The sequence below is a fragment of the Diceros bicornis genome, chromosome 12 (genome assembly GCF_020826845.1).
Source record: "Diceros bicornis minor isolate mBicDic1 chromosome 12, mDicBic1.mat.cur, whole genome shotgun sequence".
In the NCBI taxonomy this organism is placed as follows: Eukaryota; Metazoa; Chordata; class Mammalia; order Perissodactyla; family Rhinocerotidae; genus Diceros; species Diceros bicornis.
In genome coordinates, this window is record NC_080751.1 from 45,779,425 (window position 1) to 45,798,596 (window position 19,172).

Sequence of the window (19,172 nt, forward strand, 5' to 3'; positions counted from 1 at the left end):
TGAACATCTTTTCATGTGCCTATTGGCCATCTGTGTATCTTCTTTGGAGAAGTGTCTGTTCATTTCTTCTGCCCATTTTTTGATCGGGTGGTTTGTTTTTTTGTTGTTCAGTTGTGTGAGTTCTTTATATATTATGGAGATCAACCCCTTGTCAGATGTATGTTTTGCAAATATTCTCTCCCAGCTGGTGGGTTGTCTGTTCATCAAAAGACATATCTTTTCTTATCTTCTTAAACAATATAGGTTAACAGTTTAAATAGTGTAGGTAATATAATTTAATTGTGATGGCTCAAGGTCATAATTACAAACATCAGTTATTCTTATGGCAGTGGACCTCAAAGTTTTTGGACCTTGGCCAATTTGAGCAGAGAGGAAGTTGCCACTGGCTATCTACTATACATCTTTGTACTTTTCATGAAAAAGAAAATTTAGTGATAATAGTGAAGTGTCATTACTATATAAGCAAATGGTAGTAGTAAGGGGGTAGTATAATATGTATATGTACTTTTGCTTAAGAATGAGTGATACTTGACCCCACTATGTATAACAGTCTAAATTAGAGGCCAAAATATATATGGTTACTAACAAGTAACTCACCATGAGCTATATTGATTGTTTTGATAAACGACGATTACCAGCAAGAAGAGCAGTTGAAAACCATGACCAATTTAAGGCAACACTGATGATGATGCATTGATAAAGTATACCTCCATAAAATTGCAACACTTCACACTGTGTTTGCTCAGTGTGCTCAATGGTGGTGTTGCTGTGTTGTTATGAATGGCAGCTATATTTAAAATACTGAATACTGCATTGGAGTCCACATGAGCTTTAAAGCATGCTATGGTAACGAAATATCGTACTTCTTAGTAACTCACTTAGTAGATGACAAGTGTCCCTTAGTCTTACTTAAAAATGAAAGTCAGTAGCATTACATATGCTTTACTTGTTGAGAAACAAGGAAAGGACTTGTGTTTCTTACACATCAGGAGGATTTTTGCATGTATCCTAGAGTATGTTTCTATAATCACTAACTCAGGAGCACCTGAGTTATTTCTGAGCTACGTGTCTCCATCTTAGTTGCTTCTTCTGAGTTCTTACGCCTCTTTTTTGCTGCTGTAAATGTGCCCTATGCCTGCTTTTAGCATTACAGTTTCTCCAGATTCTCTCATTATAATCTATTCCATTCACTCTAGCTTTATTTTTCTTGTTACTTCTAATCTGTTATGGATGGGAAAACCAGATAAATTAAAGTTGTTTAGAACTACTCTAAAGTTAGCAAGTTGATTCTTAATAAGGGTTCTCAGTATGAGATAGATTTGTGTGTTTCTATGACAACGGTTTCAGATACTCGGGCATTATTTTCTTCTGGGTTCTTGATGTTTCAAAACATGGAGGTTGCTGCATAATGACACCTCTGAGTAGGTGAGATATTAACTAAATCTAGGGTTTTAGTTTCCTAAATTAGAATTAGACGAATAAAATACTAAACTTGAAAGTACATTATAGTAAAATATATTCAAGGAGACAGCTTTTCAGTGGAACTAAAGATGTTCTTTTTGTTATATCCGTATAGAGATAGTTTCCTAGATTTCACTGTATATTTTATTGTATTATCCTCCAAAAGACGTTGGCAGAAGTTGTTTTTTTTAAATTTGAGGTATAATTTATATACAGTGGTCCAAAGTTTTGCACTGATTCCCCACCCCCATGGCCTGATTAAACTACTACTTTTTTAAAATATAAAGCCTGATGTATGCAGGTGTGTGCAGGTCAGTGTATATTGGATTTATAAATAAATATAGATTTTATTAATTCCCACAGGTTATATTTGAATATTCACACATTTGAGTTTTCCTTGGACATACACCAAACTAGCTAATGTTAAGAATTTATTTTTTGTGTGGCAAAGTATATCTGCTACAGTTGTGTTTTCTTTCTTTTTTTGTTTTGATCGTTTTTATAGGGTCCCATGGTCCATTATTGCCTTTACCAAGTCGTTACAGAATGGGCTCTCGAGACACACCGGAGCTTGTTGCCTATCCACTACCACAGGCATCTTCCTCTTACATGCATGGAGGAAATCCCTCTGGTTCAGTTGTAATGGTTAGTGGGTTACATCAGTTAAAAATGAATTGTTCGAGAGTTTTCAACCTATTCTGCTTATATGGAAATATTGAAAAGGTAAGTTTCATTTTATATTAGTTTCTTTTGCTGGGATATTTAGTAGGGAAATCTGAAAAGGCTGCAAATATATGTTTTTCCTTGTGTTAGGAACATGCAAGTTCTTTGAGTAGTTACCCGCAGAAGCTAAAATTCCATTAGGTAGGAACTCCAGAAATTATTTTTTGTTGGTAAGTGATCAGAATGGGTTGTTGGTTCTAAAAATATTTTTTAAATAATTTATTAGTATAAATAGAAGTCCAAAATTGTAGTTTAATCAATTGCTAGAGTATTATAGGCATAAAGCCTATATATATATATTTTATCATTTCAACAAGATTCCAGCATTTAACATGTTGAACTGTGAAATTTGAAAGAGCAGTGACTTTCATGGAGCTGGGTATACATAAATGTATTTCAGAGCTTGGCCACAAGTCATGAATTTGAGGAGAGTTCTAGATTTATACACTTGCCTCCCAAATACTAGAGTTCTAGTATCTTTCTGAGGAACAGTGTGCTTTTAACTTGATTGGTATTTGAAACTGACCCACTTTGATAGAATGTGTCCAAAACTCTCTGTCCAGAGGCTTAGACTCAAAAAGTAGCAAAACAGTTAAGCTTTACATATTTTGAAGATCTTTAAAATTCTAACTTTGTTTTTTACCAGATAACTCTATGGTTTCCCCAGGTCTGTGATGTTTTCTGTTTGTTGATACCTCACGAATACTTAGAATAATCCCTGTCATAAAGTAGATGCTAAACTATTTTTGAAAGAATCGTGGAAAATTTAACTGGAGATTTGGTAGTCTTAAGTTAACAATTGTTTGATGCACTTGCTAATTTGAGTTTCAATACTGTACTAATGTTATTTTTCCCTGTTGTTTTAACTGATTTTAGTGTTCTTTTCACAACAATAAAAAAGTATAAGCATGTGAGTCATAATTATGTGGGAGGGGGAGCATGGCTTGAAACGTTGGTACTCTTAGTTATTAGTCCATTAATTCTAAAACCACCTTGATCTGAAGAAGCAACTCAGAAAATCTCTGAAACAAGAATTTCCTCAACATATTTTTTTAAAAAAAAGAAAATTCCACATTTGATCTAGGGGATAACATATGGGATATATCTGCTTGTATAACTAGTTAAGTATACATGTGACAGATTTAGCAACATTGGGAAAAATAGTTCAGATTTTTTCACAGACATTTATCTTAGACACCTGGGTGTTTAGTTAAGGTCTAGGAACTGCAGACTTGATAACTAAATGGATTTAATGTATATTTTAAACTTCTTTACATGGTGTTACTTTTCTGTTGGTGCTTTTCACATTTGTAAACAACCAGAATCAGGCAATTTGATCAACATCTTTAGTAGATCTTTGTCTTTTGTGATATGAAACAGTTGTCTCATGATTTAGAAACCCAAATTACTTTGTTTAAAAAAACTTAAGTTTTCTGTAATTTGAACCGTTCTAGTCTCTCTGACTCCACATGTCAAAAATTTTTAAACATTTTTTTTTTCACTATTTTTTTTTTTTTATTGATATTTTAATGGTTTCTAACATTGTGAAATTTTGGGTTGTACATTTTTGTTTGTCCATCACCCCATATATGACTCCCTTCACCCCTTGTGCCCACCCCCCACCCCCACTTCCCGGGTAACCACAGTCCAGTTTTCTCTGTCCATGTGTTGGTTTATATTCCACATATGAGTGAGATCATACAGTGTTTGTCTTTCTCTTTCTGGCTTATTTCACTTAACATAATACGCTCCAGGCCCATCCATGTTGTTGCAAATGGGACGATTTTGTCTTTTTATGGCTGAGTAGTATTCCATTGTATATATATACCACATTTTCTTAATCCAATCGTCAGTCGAGGGACACTTAGGTTGCTTCCACTTCTTGGCTATGGTGAATAATGCTGCAATGAACATAGGGGTGCATAAGCCTCTTTGGATTGTTGATTTCAGGTGCGTTGGATAGATTCCCAGCAGTGGGATGGCTGGATCATAGGGCATCTCTATTTTTAATTCTTTGAGGAATCTCCATACCGTTTTCCATAGAGGCTGCACCAATTTGCATTCCCACCAGCTGTGTATGAGGGTTCCTGTTTCTCCACATCCTCTCCAACATTTGTTGTTTTTTGTCTTGGTGATTATAGCCATTCTAACGGGCGTGAGGTGGTATCTTAGTGTTGTTTTGATTTGCATTTCCCTGATGATTAGTGATGTTGAGCATCTTTTCATGTGCCTATTGGCCATCTGTATATCTTCCTTGGAGAAGTGTCTGTTCATTTCCTCTGCCCATTTTTTGATCGGGTTGTTTGTTTTTTTGTTGTTCAATTGTGTGAGTTCTTTATATATTATGGAGATCAACCCCTTGTCAGATGTATGTTTTGCAAATATTCTCTCCCAGCTGGTTGGTTGTTTGTTCATCTTGATTCTGATTTCATTTGTCTTACAAAAGCTCTTTAGTCTGATAAAGTCCCACTTGTTTATTTTTTCTTTAGTTTCCCTAGTCTGGGTAGGCATGTCATCCGAAAAGATTCCTTTAAACCCAATGTCAAATAGTGTGTTGCCTATATTTTCTTCTATGAGTTTTATAGTTTCAGGTCTCACCTTCAGGTCTTTGATCCATTTTGAGTTAATTTTTGTGAATGGCGATAGCACATGGTCCACTTTCATTCTTTTGCATGTGGCTGTCCAGTTTTCCCAACACCATTTATTGAAGAGACTTTCCTTTCTCCATTGCATGTCCTTAGCACCTTTGTCGAAAATTAGCTGTCCGTATATGTGTGGTTTTATTTCTGGGCTTTCAATTCTGTTCCATTGATCTGTGTGTCTGTTTTTGTACCAGTACCATGCTGTTTTGATTACTATTGCTTTGTAGTATGTTTTGAAGTCAGGAATTGTGATGCCTCCTGCTTTGTTCTTTTTCTTTAGGATTTCTTTAGCTATTCGGGGTCTTTTGTTGCCCCATATAAATTTTAGTATTCTTTTTTCTATTTCTGTGAAGAATGTCATTGGGATTCTGATTGGGATTGCATTGAATCTGTAGATTGCTTTAGGTAATATAGACATTTTAACTATGTTTATTCTTCCAACCCACGTGCATGGGATATCTTTCCATTTCTTTATGTCATCGTAGATTTCCCTCAATAATGTCTTGTAGTTCTCATTGTATAGGTCCTTCACCTCCTTGGTAAGATTTATTCCTAGGTATTTAATTCTTTTTGATGCAATTGTAAATGGTATTATCTTTTTGAGCTCTCTTTCTGTTAGTTCATTATTAGCGTATAGAAATGCAACTGATTTTTGTAGATTGATTTTGTACCCTGCAACTTTGCTGTAGTTGTTGATTGTTTCTAACAGTTTTCCAACAGATTCTTTAGGGTTTTCTATATATACAATCATGTCATCTGCAAATAGTGAGAGTTTCACTTCTTCGTTACCTATTTGGATTCCTTTTATTCCTTTTTCTTGCCTAATTGCTCTGGCCAAAACCTCCAGTACTATGTTGAACAGGAGTGGTGAGAGTGGGCAGCCCTGCCTCGTTCCTGTTCTCAGAGGAATGGCTTTCAGTCTTTCCCCGTTGAGTATGATGTTAGCTGTGGGTTTGTCATATATGGCCTTTATTATGTTGAGGTACTTTCCTTCTATTCCCATTTTATTGAGAGTTTTTATCATAAATGGATGTTGTATCTTGTCAAATGCCTTCTCTGCGTCTATTGAGATGATCATGTGGTTTTTATTCTTTGTTTTGTTGATGTGATGTATCACGTTGATTGATTTGCAGATGTTGAACCATCCCTGCGTCTCTGGTATAAATCCCACTTGATCATGGTGTATGATCTTTTTAATAAATTGTTGTATTCGGTTTGCCAATATTTTGTTGAGGATTTTTGCATCAATGTTCATCAGCGATATTGGCCTGTAATTTTCTTTCTTTGTATTGTCTTTGTCTGGTTTCGGTATCAGGGTGATGTTGGCCTCATAGAATGATTCAGGAAGTGTTCCATCTTCCTCTATTTTTTGGAATAGTTTGAGGAGGATGGGTATTAAATCTTCTTTGAATGTTTGGTAAAATTCACTGGAGAAGCCATCTGGTCCTGGACTTTTATTTTTTGGGAGGTTTTTGATTACTATTTCAATCTCTTTACTTGTGATTGGTCTATTCAGATTCTCCATTTCTTCTTGGTTCAATTTTGGGAGGTTGTATAAGTCTAAGAATTTATCCATTTCTTCTAGATTGTCCAATTTGTTGGCATATAATTTCTCATAGTATTCTCTTATAATCCTCTGTATTTCCATGGTATCCGTTGTAATTTCTCCTCTTTCATTTCTAATTTTATTTACTTGAGCCTTTTCTCTTTTTTTCTTAGTTAGCCTGGCTAGGGGTTTGTCTATTTTGTTTATCTGCTCGAAGAACCAACTCTTTGTTTCATTAATCCTTTCTACTGTTTTTTTGGTCTCAATATCATTTATTTCTGCTCTGATTTTTATTATTTCTCTCCTTCTGCTGGCTTTGGGCTTTGTTTGTTCTTCTTTTTCTAGTTCTGTTAGGTGTAATTTAAGGTTGCCTATTAGGGCTTTTTCTTGTTTGTTAAGGTGGGCTTGTATCGCTATGAGTTTCCCTCTCAGGACCGCTTTTGCTGCGTCCCATATGGTTTGATATGGCATGTTATCATTTTCGTTTGTTTCCAGATAGTTTTTGATTTCTCCTTTAATTTCATCAATGATCCATTGGTTGTTCAGTAGCATGTTGTTTAATCTCCACATTTTTGTCACTTTCCCAGTTTTTTTTTCCTGGTTCATTTCCAGTTTCATGGCCTTATGGTCTGAAAAGATGCTTGTTATGATTTCAATCTTCTTAAATTTATTGAGGCTTGCTTTGTTTCCCAACATATGGTCTATCCTAGAGAATGTTCCATGCGCGCTTGAGAAGAATGTGTAGTCAGCTGTTTTTGGGTGGAGTGCTCTGTATATGTCTACTAGGTCCATCTCGTCCAGTTTTTCATTTAAGTCTAATATTTCTTTATTAACTTTTTGTCTGGATGATCTATCCATTGCTGTAAGTGGGGTGTTAAGATCCCCTACTATTATTGTGTTGTTGTTGATTTCTCCTTTTAGGTTTGTTAATAGTTGTTTTATGTACATTGGTGCTCCTATGTTGGGTGCATATATATTTATAAGTGATATGTCTTCTTGATGGAGTGTCCCTTTTATCATTATATATTTCCCTTCTTTGTCTTTCTTAACCTGTTTTATCTTGAAGTCTGCTTTGTCTGATATGAGTATGGCAACACCTGCTTTCTTTTGTTTGCCATTAGCTTGGAGTATTGTCTTCCATCCTTTCACTCTGAGCCTGTGCTTGTCTTTAGTGCTAAGATGTGTTTCCTGAAGGCAGCATATTGTTGGGTCTTGCTTTTTAATCCATCCTGCCACTCTGTATCTTTTGATTGGAGAGTTCAATCCATTTACATTTAGGGTAATTATTGAAATATGAGGGTTGAATGTTGCTGTTTTGTCACTTATTTTCTGGTTCTTTTGCATTTCCTTTGTTTCTTGTCCCATTTGTTTTGGACTGCCAATTCAGTTTGGTTGTTCTGTCTTATGATTCTTCTAGTTTTCTCTTTGTTTATCATATGTGGTTTTAATTTGATTATTTGTTTAGTGGTTACCTTGAGGTTTGGGCGAAAAATCTTCTGTATGAGATAGTCCATTATCTGATAGCCTCCTATTTCCTTATACTAAGTCAATTCAGTCACTTTCCTCTTCCCCTTCTAAGTTGCTCTTGTTATACCTTATTCTATCTTGTGTTGTGGCTGTGTGTTTACAGTGATGAGGTTAAATTTATTTTTGGTGAATTTCTTCCTTTGATCTTTGAGTTTAGTATTTAAGTGGTTGCTAACCTATTCCGGTAAAGATCTACTATTTCTCTGATTTTGTCTACCTACTTTTCTCCTTACTCCAAGCTTTGTGTTCCCTTTCTCTTCTTGTTTTCAGGCCTGAGGGCCTTCTTGAGTATTTCTTGTAGTGGCGGTCTCGTGGCCATGAACTCCCTTAGCTTTTGTTTATCTGGGAGAGTTACTATTTCTCCATCATATTTGAAGGATATTTTTGCTGGATAGAGTATTCTTGGCTGAAAGTTTTTGTCTTTTAGTATTTTGAATATATCATTCCAGTCTCTTCTAGCCTGAAAAGTTTCTGTTGAGAAATCCGCTGAGAGCCTGATGGGAGTTCCTTTGTACATTATTTTTTGTTTTTGTCTAGCTGCCCTTAATATTGTTTCTTTGTCGTTGACCCTGGCTAGCCTTACCACTAGGTGTCGTGGTGAAGGCCTTTGTCTGTTAATATATATAGGAGTCCTGTTGGCTTCGCTTACTGGTATTTCCTGCTCCTTCCCCAGATTTGGGAAATTTTCAGCTATTATTTCCTTGAATAGGCTCTCTGTTCCTCTTTCCCTCTCCTCTCCCTCAGGAATACCTATAATTCTTATGTTACATTTTCTAATAGAGTCCGATATTTCTCGGAGTCTTTCTTCATTTCTTTTCAGTCTTAGTTCTCTCTCTTCTTCCATCTGGAGTATATCTGTATTCCTATCCTCTAAAGTACTAATTCTTTCCTCCATATTGTCAGCTCTGTTCTTTAAAGATTCCAGATTCTCCTTTATCTCCTCCATTGTGTTCTTCATCTCCATTAGCCCTGATAGGTTTTTCTTTATGATTTCAATCTCTTTTGTGAAGAAACTCCTAATCTCATTTAATTGTTTGTCTGTGTTGTCTCGTATTTCGTTGAGTGTTTTTATGATAGCTATTTTGAAATCTCTGTCATTTAGTTTATGGATTTCTGTGTCTTCGGGGTTGATTTCTGGGTGCTTGTCATTTTGTTTCTGGTCTGGTGATTTCATATATTTTTGCATTGTGGTTCCTGTGTTGGTTTTGATTTTCCTCATCCTGGAAGTCTCTGGTTGCAATTTCCACCTGCCGCCACTGTGTGGTGGTAAAGGGCTGTGTAGTCTAAGCCCCCTGCACTCTGCCCCAGTTTTTCTGCTGCGATCCGCAGTTTTGTTTTGTTTCTTTTCCCCACTGCGATCCACGGGTCCAGTCCAGTTTATTCAGGTCTGCCTCGGACCGCTAGATCTGGTCGAGCTGCAGACTCCGGGTTGCGGGGAGGGGGGAGCTCTCTCTTTTGCCCTCTGGGTCCCTGACGTGGGAGGCTTCTCGTTTGCCCCTCTTTATCCGCTCTCTGGGTTGCTCAGATGTTGATGGTAGCCCTGTGGCTCCTCTGAGCCCTCTGTGCGGGAGTTTCCCACTGGCTGAGAGCGCCCGAAGAGCTACAGTTTCCCGCCGAGGGCCGCCCCTCCCCCCTCTCTGGGAGCCGCGCGGACCGGATCGCTGATCTGATGGGGAGGGAGCGGAGTTCTCCTTACCTCTCCCCACTTCCTCCGGGGGCCCAGCACGTTCCGCTCTCAGATGTGCGGCAGTGTGGATCCCTCCGCTCCAGCTTTTGACTGTCTGGGATTCCGTTGTTGGTCTGTGGCTGTTACTTTTGTTGTATTTTGTGGGGGAAGAATTCACGGGAAAGCTCACTCCGCCATGATGCTGACGTCACTCTCTCTCAAACATTTTAAATGATACCTTATGATACATTATTCATGTCATCATAATCCTTCAAGGACCAACATATAGTTAATTTTTTTCCAACTTGGATATTTACCAGTAGAAGAACTATATATTTAACATATTTGGTCACTGTTAGATTTGTAGGATGCTATTGCATTAAATCAAGGGAGAGAAATTTTGCCCACAAGAAGACAGTTGATTTCAAATCAAGCTGAAAAGTTCTGCTACAACTGAGTTTTGTTCAATACACATATAGTATAAAACTGCTAGGATAGCCCATTAAAGTTGATAGTTGCAGTGATGGATATAAACGCTATGTTGCACTGGTTGTGTAAATACATTCCAAATATCCCTTAAAGGTTAACAGATAAGAAGGAAGTATGTTCAAGGTGTCATGAATGTTAGTGGTACTTAATAGCTATTTAGGGACTTTTCAAGGGGTAGGCACTATGCCGAATGATTATCATACTTTATCCTATCTAACCCTTAGAGCATTGTATACTAAAATTGGAGTAATAAAAGGGGATAAGTATGGCTTCTGCCCAAGATATATAGCATGACAAGTTGTGAAATATTGACTATTTTTTAAACTGCCCCTGCCTTGCACAAGGCTTCCAACTGGCAATGCTATCTCAAGGCCATCTTGTATTATTTCTTATGTAGCTTCTTGTTTATTGCTTTAACAGCACTCTGAATAGTTGGTAATTATTATTTACTTTTAAATTTCTCACCTACCTACTAGAATATAAGCTTCAGGAAGACCATGTCTATTATGTTCACCATTAAATCCCCGTTACCTAGCACAGTGCTTATCAAAATATATTAGGCATTCAGTAAATATTTGTTGAATGAATAAATATTGATGAGTCCTGCCAGATGTTATCATTATCTCCATTTTGTTTATTTATTTATTTATTTATTTAATTTTTTTTGTGAGGAAGATCAGCGCTGAGCTAACATCCGTGCTAATCCTCCTCTTTTTGCTGAGGAAGACCGCCTCTGAGCTAACATCTATTGCCAATCCTCCTCCTTTTTTTTTTTTTTCCCCAAAGCCCTAGTAGATAGTTGTATGTCATAGTTGCATGTTCTGCTAGTTGCTGTATGTGGGCCGTGGCCTCAGCATGGCCGGAGAAGCGGTGCGTCGGTGCGCGCCCGGGATCCAAACCCGGACCGCCAGTAGCGGAGTGCGCGCACTTAACCGCTAAGCCACGGGGCTAGCCCACATTATCTCCATTTTATTGGGAAGTCTGTGGCTCAGAGAAGTGAAGTAAATTGCCCCAAATCACACAATTAATAAATAACAGCCAGGGTAAGCCTGTGCTCTGTTCAATGTGCTGTACAGTAGAATTATAGTCTTCCTCTTTAACTTTATGGAATTTTGGTAAGAGTTAAGAGTATCTAATAGCACAGCAGAATAAAGTTAAGATTCTAGGCAATCTTCTATATTTGACATCAACCACTTAAATCATATTATCTTTTAGAAATCCTGTTACTGTAAAAGGGAACTAAATGGTTGCCTTTTGGGGATTTTATATTTACAGGTAAAATTTATGAAGACCATTCCTGGTACAGCACTGGTAGAAATGGGTGATGAGTATGCTGTAGAAAGAGCTGTCACACACCTTAACAATGTCAAGTTATTTGGGAAAAGACTTAATGTTTGGTAATTATCTTAAGTGATAAATTTAAAAAATATTAAAAAATCTTTATCTTTTTTATTAGAGACATTAATTTCAATCTCAGAATATTTTAATTTAACTAAGGGCACATCTGAAACTAGCAGCTATGGTGTTGTCATTTTAGACAAAGTATTAGGGTCATGTAATTCAGATTTTTCTTACTTATACCTAGTTTTTAGTTTTTATGATGATAAAACAGCATGTTAAAATGGGCAAGTTTTTATGTTAATGTTTTCTAATATGAGAATATATTCAACAGATTTTTCTTTCTAATTGATGTCTAACCTATAAGAGTGATTGATTATAACTCAAAGTAAATTTAAATATTTAAATAAATGTTCAAAATATTAACTATTTAAGCCGTATGTAAATAGCTACATATGTGTTTTTTGTTAATATTGATGCAAGCATATATGTTAACAATTTGAGACTGCCTACTTGCTGCTTTTTATCTAACAAGGTATGTTCTGTACCTTTTTCCTTTCCAATCTTTAGTGTGTCTAAACAACATTCAGTTGTTCCAAGTCAAATATTTGAGCTGGAAGATGGTACAAGTAGCTACAAGGATTTTGCAATGAGCAAAAATAATCGCTTTACAAGTGCTGGCCAAGCATCTAAGAATATAATTCAGCCACCCTCATGTGTGCTGCATTATTATAATGTTCCACTGTGTGTGACAGAAGAGACTTTCACGAAGGTAGGCACTAAAATACAAATTGCGTAGAATATTCCTATTTCAAAAATTCCTATTCCTATTTCAATATTCCAGTTAGCCTCATTTTTAAAGTCTTGCTCTGTTTGTCTTCTGCTTTTGATATTGTTAGTATTCTGTTATTTATTTGATACTTTATGTAGTTCATTCTTTGACCATTATACTTTTCTGGCGTCCAATTTTTATTGGTCTTTTGTTGTTTGTGGCTCAATCTTTTTGAGAGTTGGAATTAGAATGAAATACCCTTACTCCTGCATTCGGAAAGTTCTTTTACCATGTCCTTAAATCTCACCCATAACAAAATTTTATATATCCCTGACTTTTTCCCTACCTGTAGGAAATGCTTCAGAAAAGAATTGATTTTCTGGAACTCTACTGCCTACCTTAGGTACTAGATAAATCCTGGTCAACTCTGAGAATATGTATTTCAGTTACAAATCTGTGGTTTTATTGTCAAACAGCATATTATTTACATAATTTATAGAGTATCACTATTTTTAATTGATTTTCTCGTTCAGTGTATTAATCTAAAAACATTTGTTTTAATTCATTCATTTCATGTCAGACTCAAAACTAAAATGCTGCCATAAAATTACTTTCTTAAAAAAAAAAAGGTAGGAATATTATTTTGGGCATATTTTTAACAGAGTTTTATATTTCTTTGACAGTTGTGTAATGACCATGAAGTTCTTACATTCATCAAATATAAAGTGTTTGATGCAAAACGTAAGTGCACATTCCTTCTTTTTAAGTTTTCTGGTTAATGACAAGCAAATAACTGGATTTGTGTTTCTTTGTTTTGTTTTAGCTTCTGCCAAAACACTTTCTGGGCTATTAGAATGGGAATGCAAAACTGATGCAGTAGAAGCCCTTACAGCACTTAATCACTACCAGATAAGAGTTCCAAGTAAGTAAAATTATGTTATAATTATTCAATGGGAGTTACTATCAGAAACATTGAAAAAAAATTTAAAATAACATTTATTAGTTTTTTGTTTTTTTAATGCAGGGAAGTATGAAGGAAAAAAGGCATATAAATCCCATAACCCACATAATCCTTGTATTAGTTACCTGTTGCTGTGTAAAAGATTATCACAATGTTTAGCAGCTTAAAACAGCAAATGTTTATTGTCTTACTGTTTCTGAGGGTTAGTAATTTTTCTGAGGGTCAGTAACTGTGTACAGTTTAGCTGGGTAGTTCTGGCTCAGGGTCTCTGATGAGGTTGCAATCAAGCTGTTGTCTGGGTCTGCAGTCTTGACTAGGGTCTGGAAAATCCACTTCCAAGCTCACTCATATGGTTGTTTGCAGGCCCAGTCAAGCTACATTGGCCATTTCATGGTAGCTGGCTTCCTTCAGAGTGAGGGATCCAAGAGAGATGAGAGCAAAAGACCAAAGCAGAAACCTCGATGTCTTTTATAATCTAGTATTGGAAGTGCCATCATCACTTATGCTGTATTCTTGTGGTCATACAGACCAACCATAGTATGGTTCGGGAGGGAACCATACAGGGCTATGAATACCAGGAGGGTAGGGATCATTGGGGCCATCTTGAAGACTGGCTTCCATAATCCCTATTTATCTTTTTAGAAGAAAGCAATGCATATGTATGGTTAAAAAACTCAGTACATAAAGGTACAAAATGCAAGTTAAAGCCTTTTACAAATTCTAACCTTTTTGTCTCCTCTTATTCTTCCTCTCCAGTGTACATATATCTACATTTTTAGAACTTAAATGGTTCTTCTATCTGTACTATCCTGTGCCTGGCTGTTTTCACGTATATATGTTGGAGCTATTTCTATATCAGCACATGCAAAGTACATTTTTTTTTTTTTTTAAAGCACTTGTAGAGTAGCTATTCATAGTAGAGATGTACCACAGTTTATTTGATTTACCCATTTCCCCATTGATGAACACTGGTTGTTTCCAATTATTTTTTCTATTACTGTAATAAACATCCTTATAGTTGCACTTTTTGTGTTTGTAGGGCAATTTCCTAGTAGTGGAGGGCATAAAAGTTTATATTTTGGTAAATGTTGCTAGATTGCACTTGGAGACAGGCACAGTTATTTCTCTTTTTATCCTCTGCAGTGTCTTGCAAATACTTGTTGACGTATATCCTTTTTCCTATATAGGAATTATTTTTCCTTGAGGAGCTATAGCTTTTAATACTAAAATTCTAGTACATTAAGATACCAAAATTGTTTCTTTGCATAATTAATTGATGAAGAATTATCTCTGCTTGGTCTGAAAAGTTAAAGAAAAATGTATAAAACAGAAGTATTTTTGTGGATTATACCCAATTTTTTCTTTTTTTTTTTGAGTAAGATTAGCCCTGAGCTAACATCCGTTGCCAATCGCCCTCTTTTTGCTGAGGAAGATTGGCCCTGGGCTAACATCTGTGCCCATCTTCCTCTACTTGATATGGGACGCCACCACAAGCATGGCTTGATAAGTGGTGCGTAGGTCCGAGCCTGGGATCTGAACCTGCGAACCCTGGGCCGCCCAAGCCGACCGCGTGAACTTAACTGCTATGCCACTGGGCCGGCCCTGGATTATACCCAATGTTTTATTGTGTAATTTTAGAATTTATGTGTCTTATTTATTATCCTATTTATTTAGTACTAGATCTCCTGGAACTTTTTCAGCTCATTGATATCTTCCTGTACATTCCAGTCTTGTCTCACTTCCCAAACTGTATTTGAATTGGCTTCTATAGAGGAATTACCATTGGTAATATTTTCTGCGAAGTGAGCATTGCTGATGGACATAGGTGTAATCCTGATACTGTTCATTTGTAATGATTAATTAATTCACTAAAAAAATATTGAGTGCCTTCTATGTGTCAGATAATATTTAGAATAGTAGGAATGTAGTGGTGACCTCCCTGGAGCTAACCTGCTAGTAGATATGAACAAAAGTAATCTTTCCCTTACCTTACATAGAAATTTTCCTTCCTTATGTGTCTGCTTCTAATACTATAAAAAGGTGAAATAATTTAGTCTGCTAATTCAAAGTGATCTTGAGAGTTTCATGAAGTGAACTGTTAACTTTGTTTTTAAATTTTTTACAGATGGTTCCAATCCCTACACATTGAAGCTTTGCTTTTCTACATCATCCCATTTATAAGACGAGAAGAGCATGTTAGAATTTATGTTCACCTTTATTACAGTTTTAAAGCTACACTTCATTAAAAAAAATCTAAAATGGTTGATCTAATGTTGCCTTGCATACTTTGATTTAGGATCCTGTTCTGTAATAAATAAATATTTTGCCTTGAGTAAATTTGTTGTAAAATTAAATATTGAATTGTTTTCATTTTAAAATAGAATATCATAATGTAGACTATCTACAGCTTCCTTGTAGATTACGCAAATATATGATTTCTAATCTTATTATTATTTTTCTTCCACAGTGAAAATATATTTGCATTCTTAATGCTAATTATCTGCAAGTATTTTTCCATTGTGTATGAGATTGAATGCAGGTGAAAGTATTGCATTTTACTATTAATAGAATTCCTGTTATATGTTTAGATCTTTAAATATGTTGCAGTTATTCATATTAAACATAACTTGTATTTATTAAGTATTTTAATCAAGTTTGAGAATAACATTGCACATAATAAATTTTAAGTATTGCAGATTTAGCTGATTTTATATTTCTGAAAGGCTAACAGACATATAGATACACTTGTACAGTATGCACTCAAACTTATTTAAATTGGTGTTTTTTTTTTTTAAGTCATTGTCCATTTGTATTGACATACCTCTGTTTCTAGTTCCAGTTTGGAGATTTTATAAAGTTATAACAATGAGTTAATGTATTCATCTTCATTTGTTGCATGTGACTTGATCTTGAAAACATGTCTGATATTTGGCATTGAGATTTTAATAGAAGTTATGATTAACACTTCCTCTTCCAGATAATCTGAGATCCATGGATGGGCTTTAGGGAGTCTGTAAACCCCCTAAAATTGTATGTAGAATTTTTGGTACTTGCATTTTTATTTTTTACTCTTGAATCCATCAGTAATATATGTATTTTTCTATATGGTGCAAGGTATAAGGATCTAATTTTATTTTTATTCAAAACAGATAGCTATTTGTTTCGACACCATTTATTAAACATTCTTTCTCTCATTGGATCTGTTTTTTTCTTTTTTTTGGAAAATATATCATATACATAGGCAAGTAAGATACCAGGATTAAACATGGTATTAAGAGACTACAGCACACTTGTTATCAAGTTCACAGCTTTTTTTTATAGTAGAAAACTGATACAGCTATTTTATTTTCATCTTTAAAAGAAGGGAGAATATGTTTTATCTACTTAGAATAACTGTGAAGTCTTTAGCTGGCAATAGCAGTTTTGTGATCTTGAGACTTTTAAATGAATTTGCATATAGCAATTCCATTTAGATCTTTTGTAAAAGCTTTATTTTGAATTTTAATGTAAAAAAGGCAGTTGGCCTTAATCCTTTTAGAAATGCAGGGGTTAAAAAAATTTAAGAGCTGCTGAATAGAAAGTTTAAATGGAAACTAAACATGTGTTAACATTTATTTCCCCTTGAAATTTTTTTTTTTAATAAACCTTTTAATTAATTTATTTTTTCCCCCAAAGCCCGAGTAGATAGTTATATGTCATAGCTGCACATCCTTCTAGTTGCTGTATGTGGGATGCGGCCTCAGCATGGCCGGAGAAGCGGTGCATTGGTACGCACCCGGGATCCGAACCCGGGCCGCCAGTAGCGGAGCGCACGCACTTAACTGCTAAGCCATGGGGCCGGCCCTCCCCTTGAATTTTGACAGCAGTAGACCAATGTCCCTTTAGCCCTTTAACGATCTAGAAAAATTTAGGGGCTGGCCTTGTGGTGTAGTGATTAAGTTCACACACTCCGCTTCGGCGGCCTGGGGTTTGCAGGTTCGGATTCCGGGCACAGACCTATGCACCACTTATCGAGCCATGCTGTGGCAGGCGTCCCACATATAAAGTAGAGGAAGATGGGCATGGATGTTAGCCCAGGGCTAATCTCCCTTACCAAAAAAAGAAAAAATATCTAGAAAAATTTAAATTCAATCTAGAAGCATTTTAGACCTTTATCATGGAACCCAGTAAGTGAAGCCAAGGCTAACTTGTATATGAACTGTAAATGTATGATACTAGGCTGTGTATGTTCCTCATTCATTGCCCATTTAATACCTAAGTTTACCTAACTTTACAATAAACAAAGCTTTTTTTTCCCTCCCCTATAAATACCTTTCTACATTTGTTGTGGAATTGGAGTGTCTTAATTTTATTTTTTATTTTTTTGGTGAGGAGCACTAGCCCTGAGCTAACATCCGATGCCAATCCTCCCCTTTTTTCTTGAGGAAGATTGGCCCTGGCCTAACATCTGTGCCCATCCTCCTCTACTTTATATGGGACGCCGCCACAGCATGGCTTAGCAAGTGGTTCATTGGTGCACGCCCGGGATCCGAACCTGCAAACCCTGGGCTGCTGCAGCTGAGTGGGCGCTCTTAACCGCTGCGCCACCGGGCCAGCCCCTGGAGTGTCTTAATTTTAAATGGTAACTTGTGAGTATATGTAATAGTTGTCTCCTTCCCTTCCCCTTCTCTGAAAACTAATAAGGATGTCAGTGTTATAGATTATTTTGTGCCTAAGATTTTAGGAAACAAATCTGTGGATGGTGACAGGGCTTATTTAATTTATATTTGCGTTAAGCGGTATTTACTTTTAGATATGAACTTTGTCTTAATGCTCTCTCTCCACCAAAATGACAAGTAAATTCTTCAGGCATAAACTCGTTGGTAAGTTGCGCCTTGCTGATCTTGCACTGGTGTGTCAGCCCTATACTGTTGCTGTCAGTAATGCCTTTGACAGTTTACTTGGGCCTCATCGCCGTTAATACAGTTTGCTTTGGAAACACTCCCTCTTTCCTTAGCCTTAACAACATTCTTCCCTGTGCTGTCTTTCTGCTTTCAGAACCTGAGAGAGCCGATTTTACAGCTGTCAAGAAATAACATTAGCTTTGAGTTTATTTTTTTAATGTTGAAATTCCCTTTTATATCCAAATCCCATTAAATATTTGGTAATAAATCTGCAAACTGAGTATCGAATATAAGCTGCCTTTTAAAATTCCCACTTTCCTGCTGAGGGTATTACCCACCAAATAAATATTTGCCGTTGCAACTGACATGAGACTTAGCAGCATCCTAGTGATTTGGTTATCTAAACTATATATTCTAGGACTGAACTGAGAGAAGAGGATAAGAATGACTAAATGGGGTACGTTGCATTTCACCTTTTCTTCACATTGCTGTCTGCAGGGATAGGTAGATTGCTAGGCAACTGCTTTTTAGTAGTTATCGGTGATACTCTTCTAGAATGAAGAAATTTTGAGTGTAGAAGATTATTCCATAATTAGGAATCTAAAGCACAAGAAGCTTTGCTTCACTTAAAAAGTTCTTCCTATGACAGGTTCTTGTAAGAAAAATAACTACAATAACCTTCCTGTCTCCATGTGGCTGTTTTGCTCGGGAGACTTTTAGTCCATTGAGAGGCCATGTAAAGAGTTGCAAGCCTTTTTATTCATAGTACCATTGGTTTGCTCATAGAGTTAAGCCTTAACAAACAAACAGTTGCCTTAGACGAAATGAAAAATGTTCATATATTCTGTCCTTCAGCATGTTTTATTTCTTCAGAATTTTTTTTTACTATGATGATTTCCAACATCAACCAAAAAGTACATGAATGTGCAAAAATGATTCCTGTTTAAGCCAAAAAAGTTATTGGGGATTTTAAATCTAGTAGATATTTAATCTGTGATATCTTTGCCTTTTCCTAAAACCTAGCATTTCTACCAAATGGATTTAAGTGTTAATTAAAACCTGGTATATTTTATTTCAGCTAATCACCTTCCTAGCCATCTCAATTTTAACATGCTTTAAACTTGAACAGATACGGTGGACTTCACTAATAAAAGTTTTTTCAGT

At 36.0% G+C, this 19,172-nt stretch overlaps 1 protein-coding gene across 2 annotated transcripts in view; it reads left to right on the top strand.

The window, feature by feature from the left end:
• The window catches only part of HNRNPLL (heterogeneous nuclear ribonucleoprotein L like), a 42,850-nt gene extending 26,531 nt beyond the window's left edge, over positions 1-16,319 (top strand). For both annotated transcript variants that reach the window (XM_058551401.1, XM_058551400.1), the window contains exons 8-13: positions 1,967-2,184; positions 11,330-11,451; positions 11,963-12,164; positions 12,848-12,905; positions 12,988-13,086; positions 15,251-16,319. In XM_058551401.1, coding sequence (XP_058407384.1) covers positions 1,967-2,184; positions 11,330-11,451; positions 11,963-12,164; positions 12,848-12,905; positions 12,988-13,086; positions 15,251-15,306 — 755 coding nt within the window. In that variant the 3' untranslated portion in view covers positions 15,307-16,319. The remainder of the gene's footprint in view (positions 1-1,966; positions 2,185-11,329; positions 11,452-11,962; positions 12,165-12,847; positions 12,906-12,987; positions 13,087-15,250) is intronic.
• Positions 16,320-19,172: the final 2,853 nt, after the last annotated feature.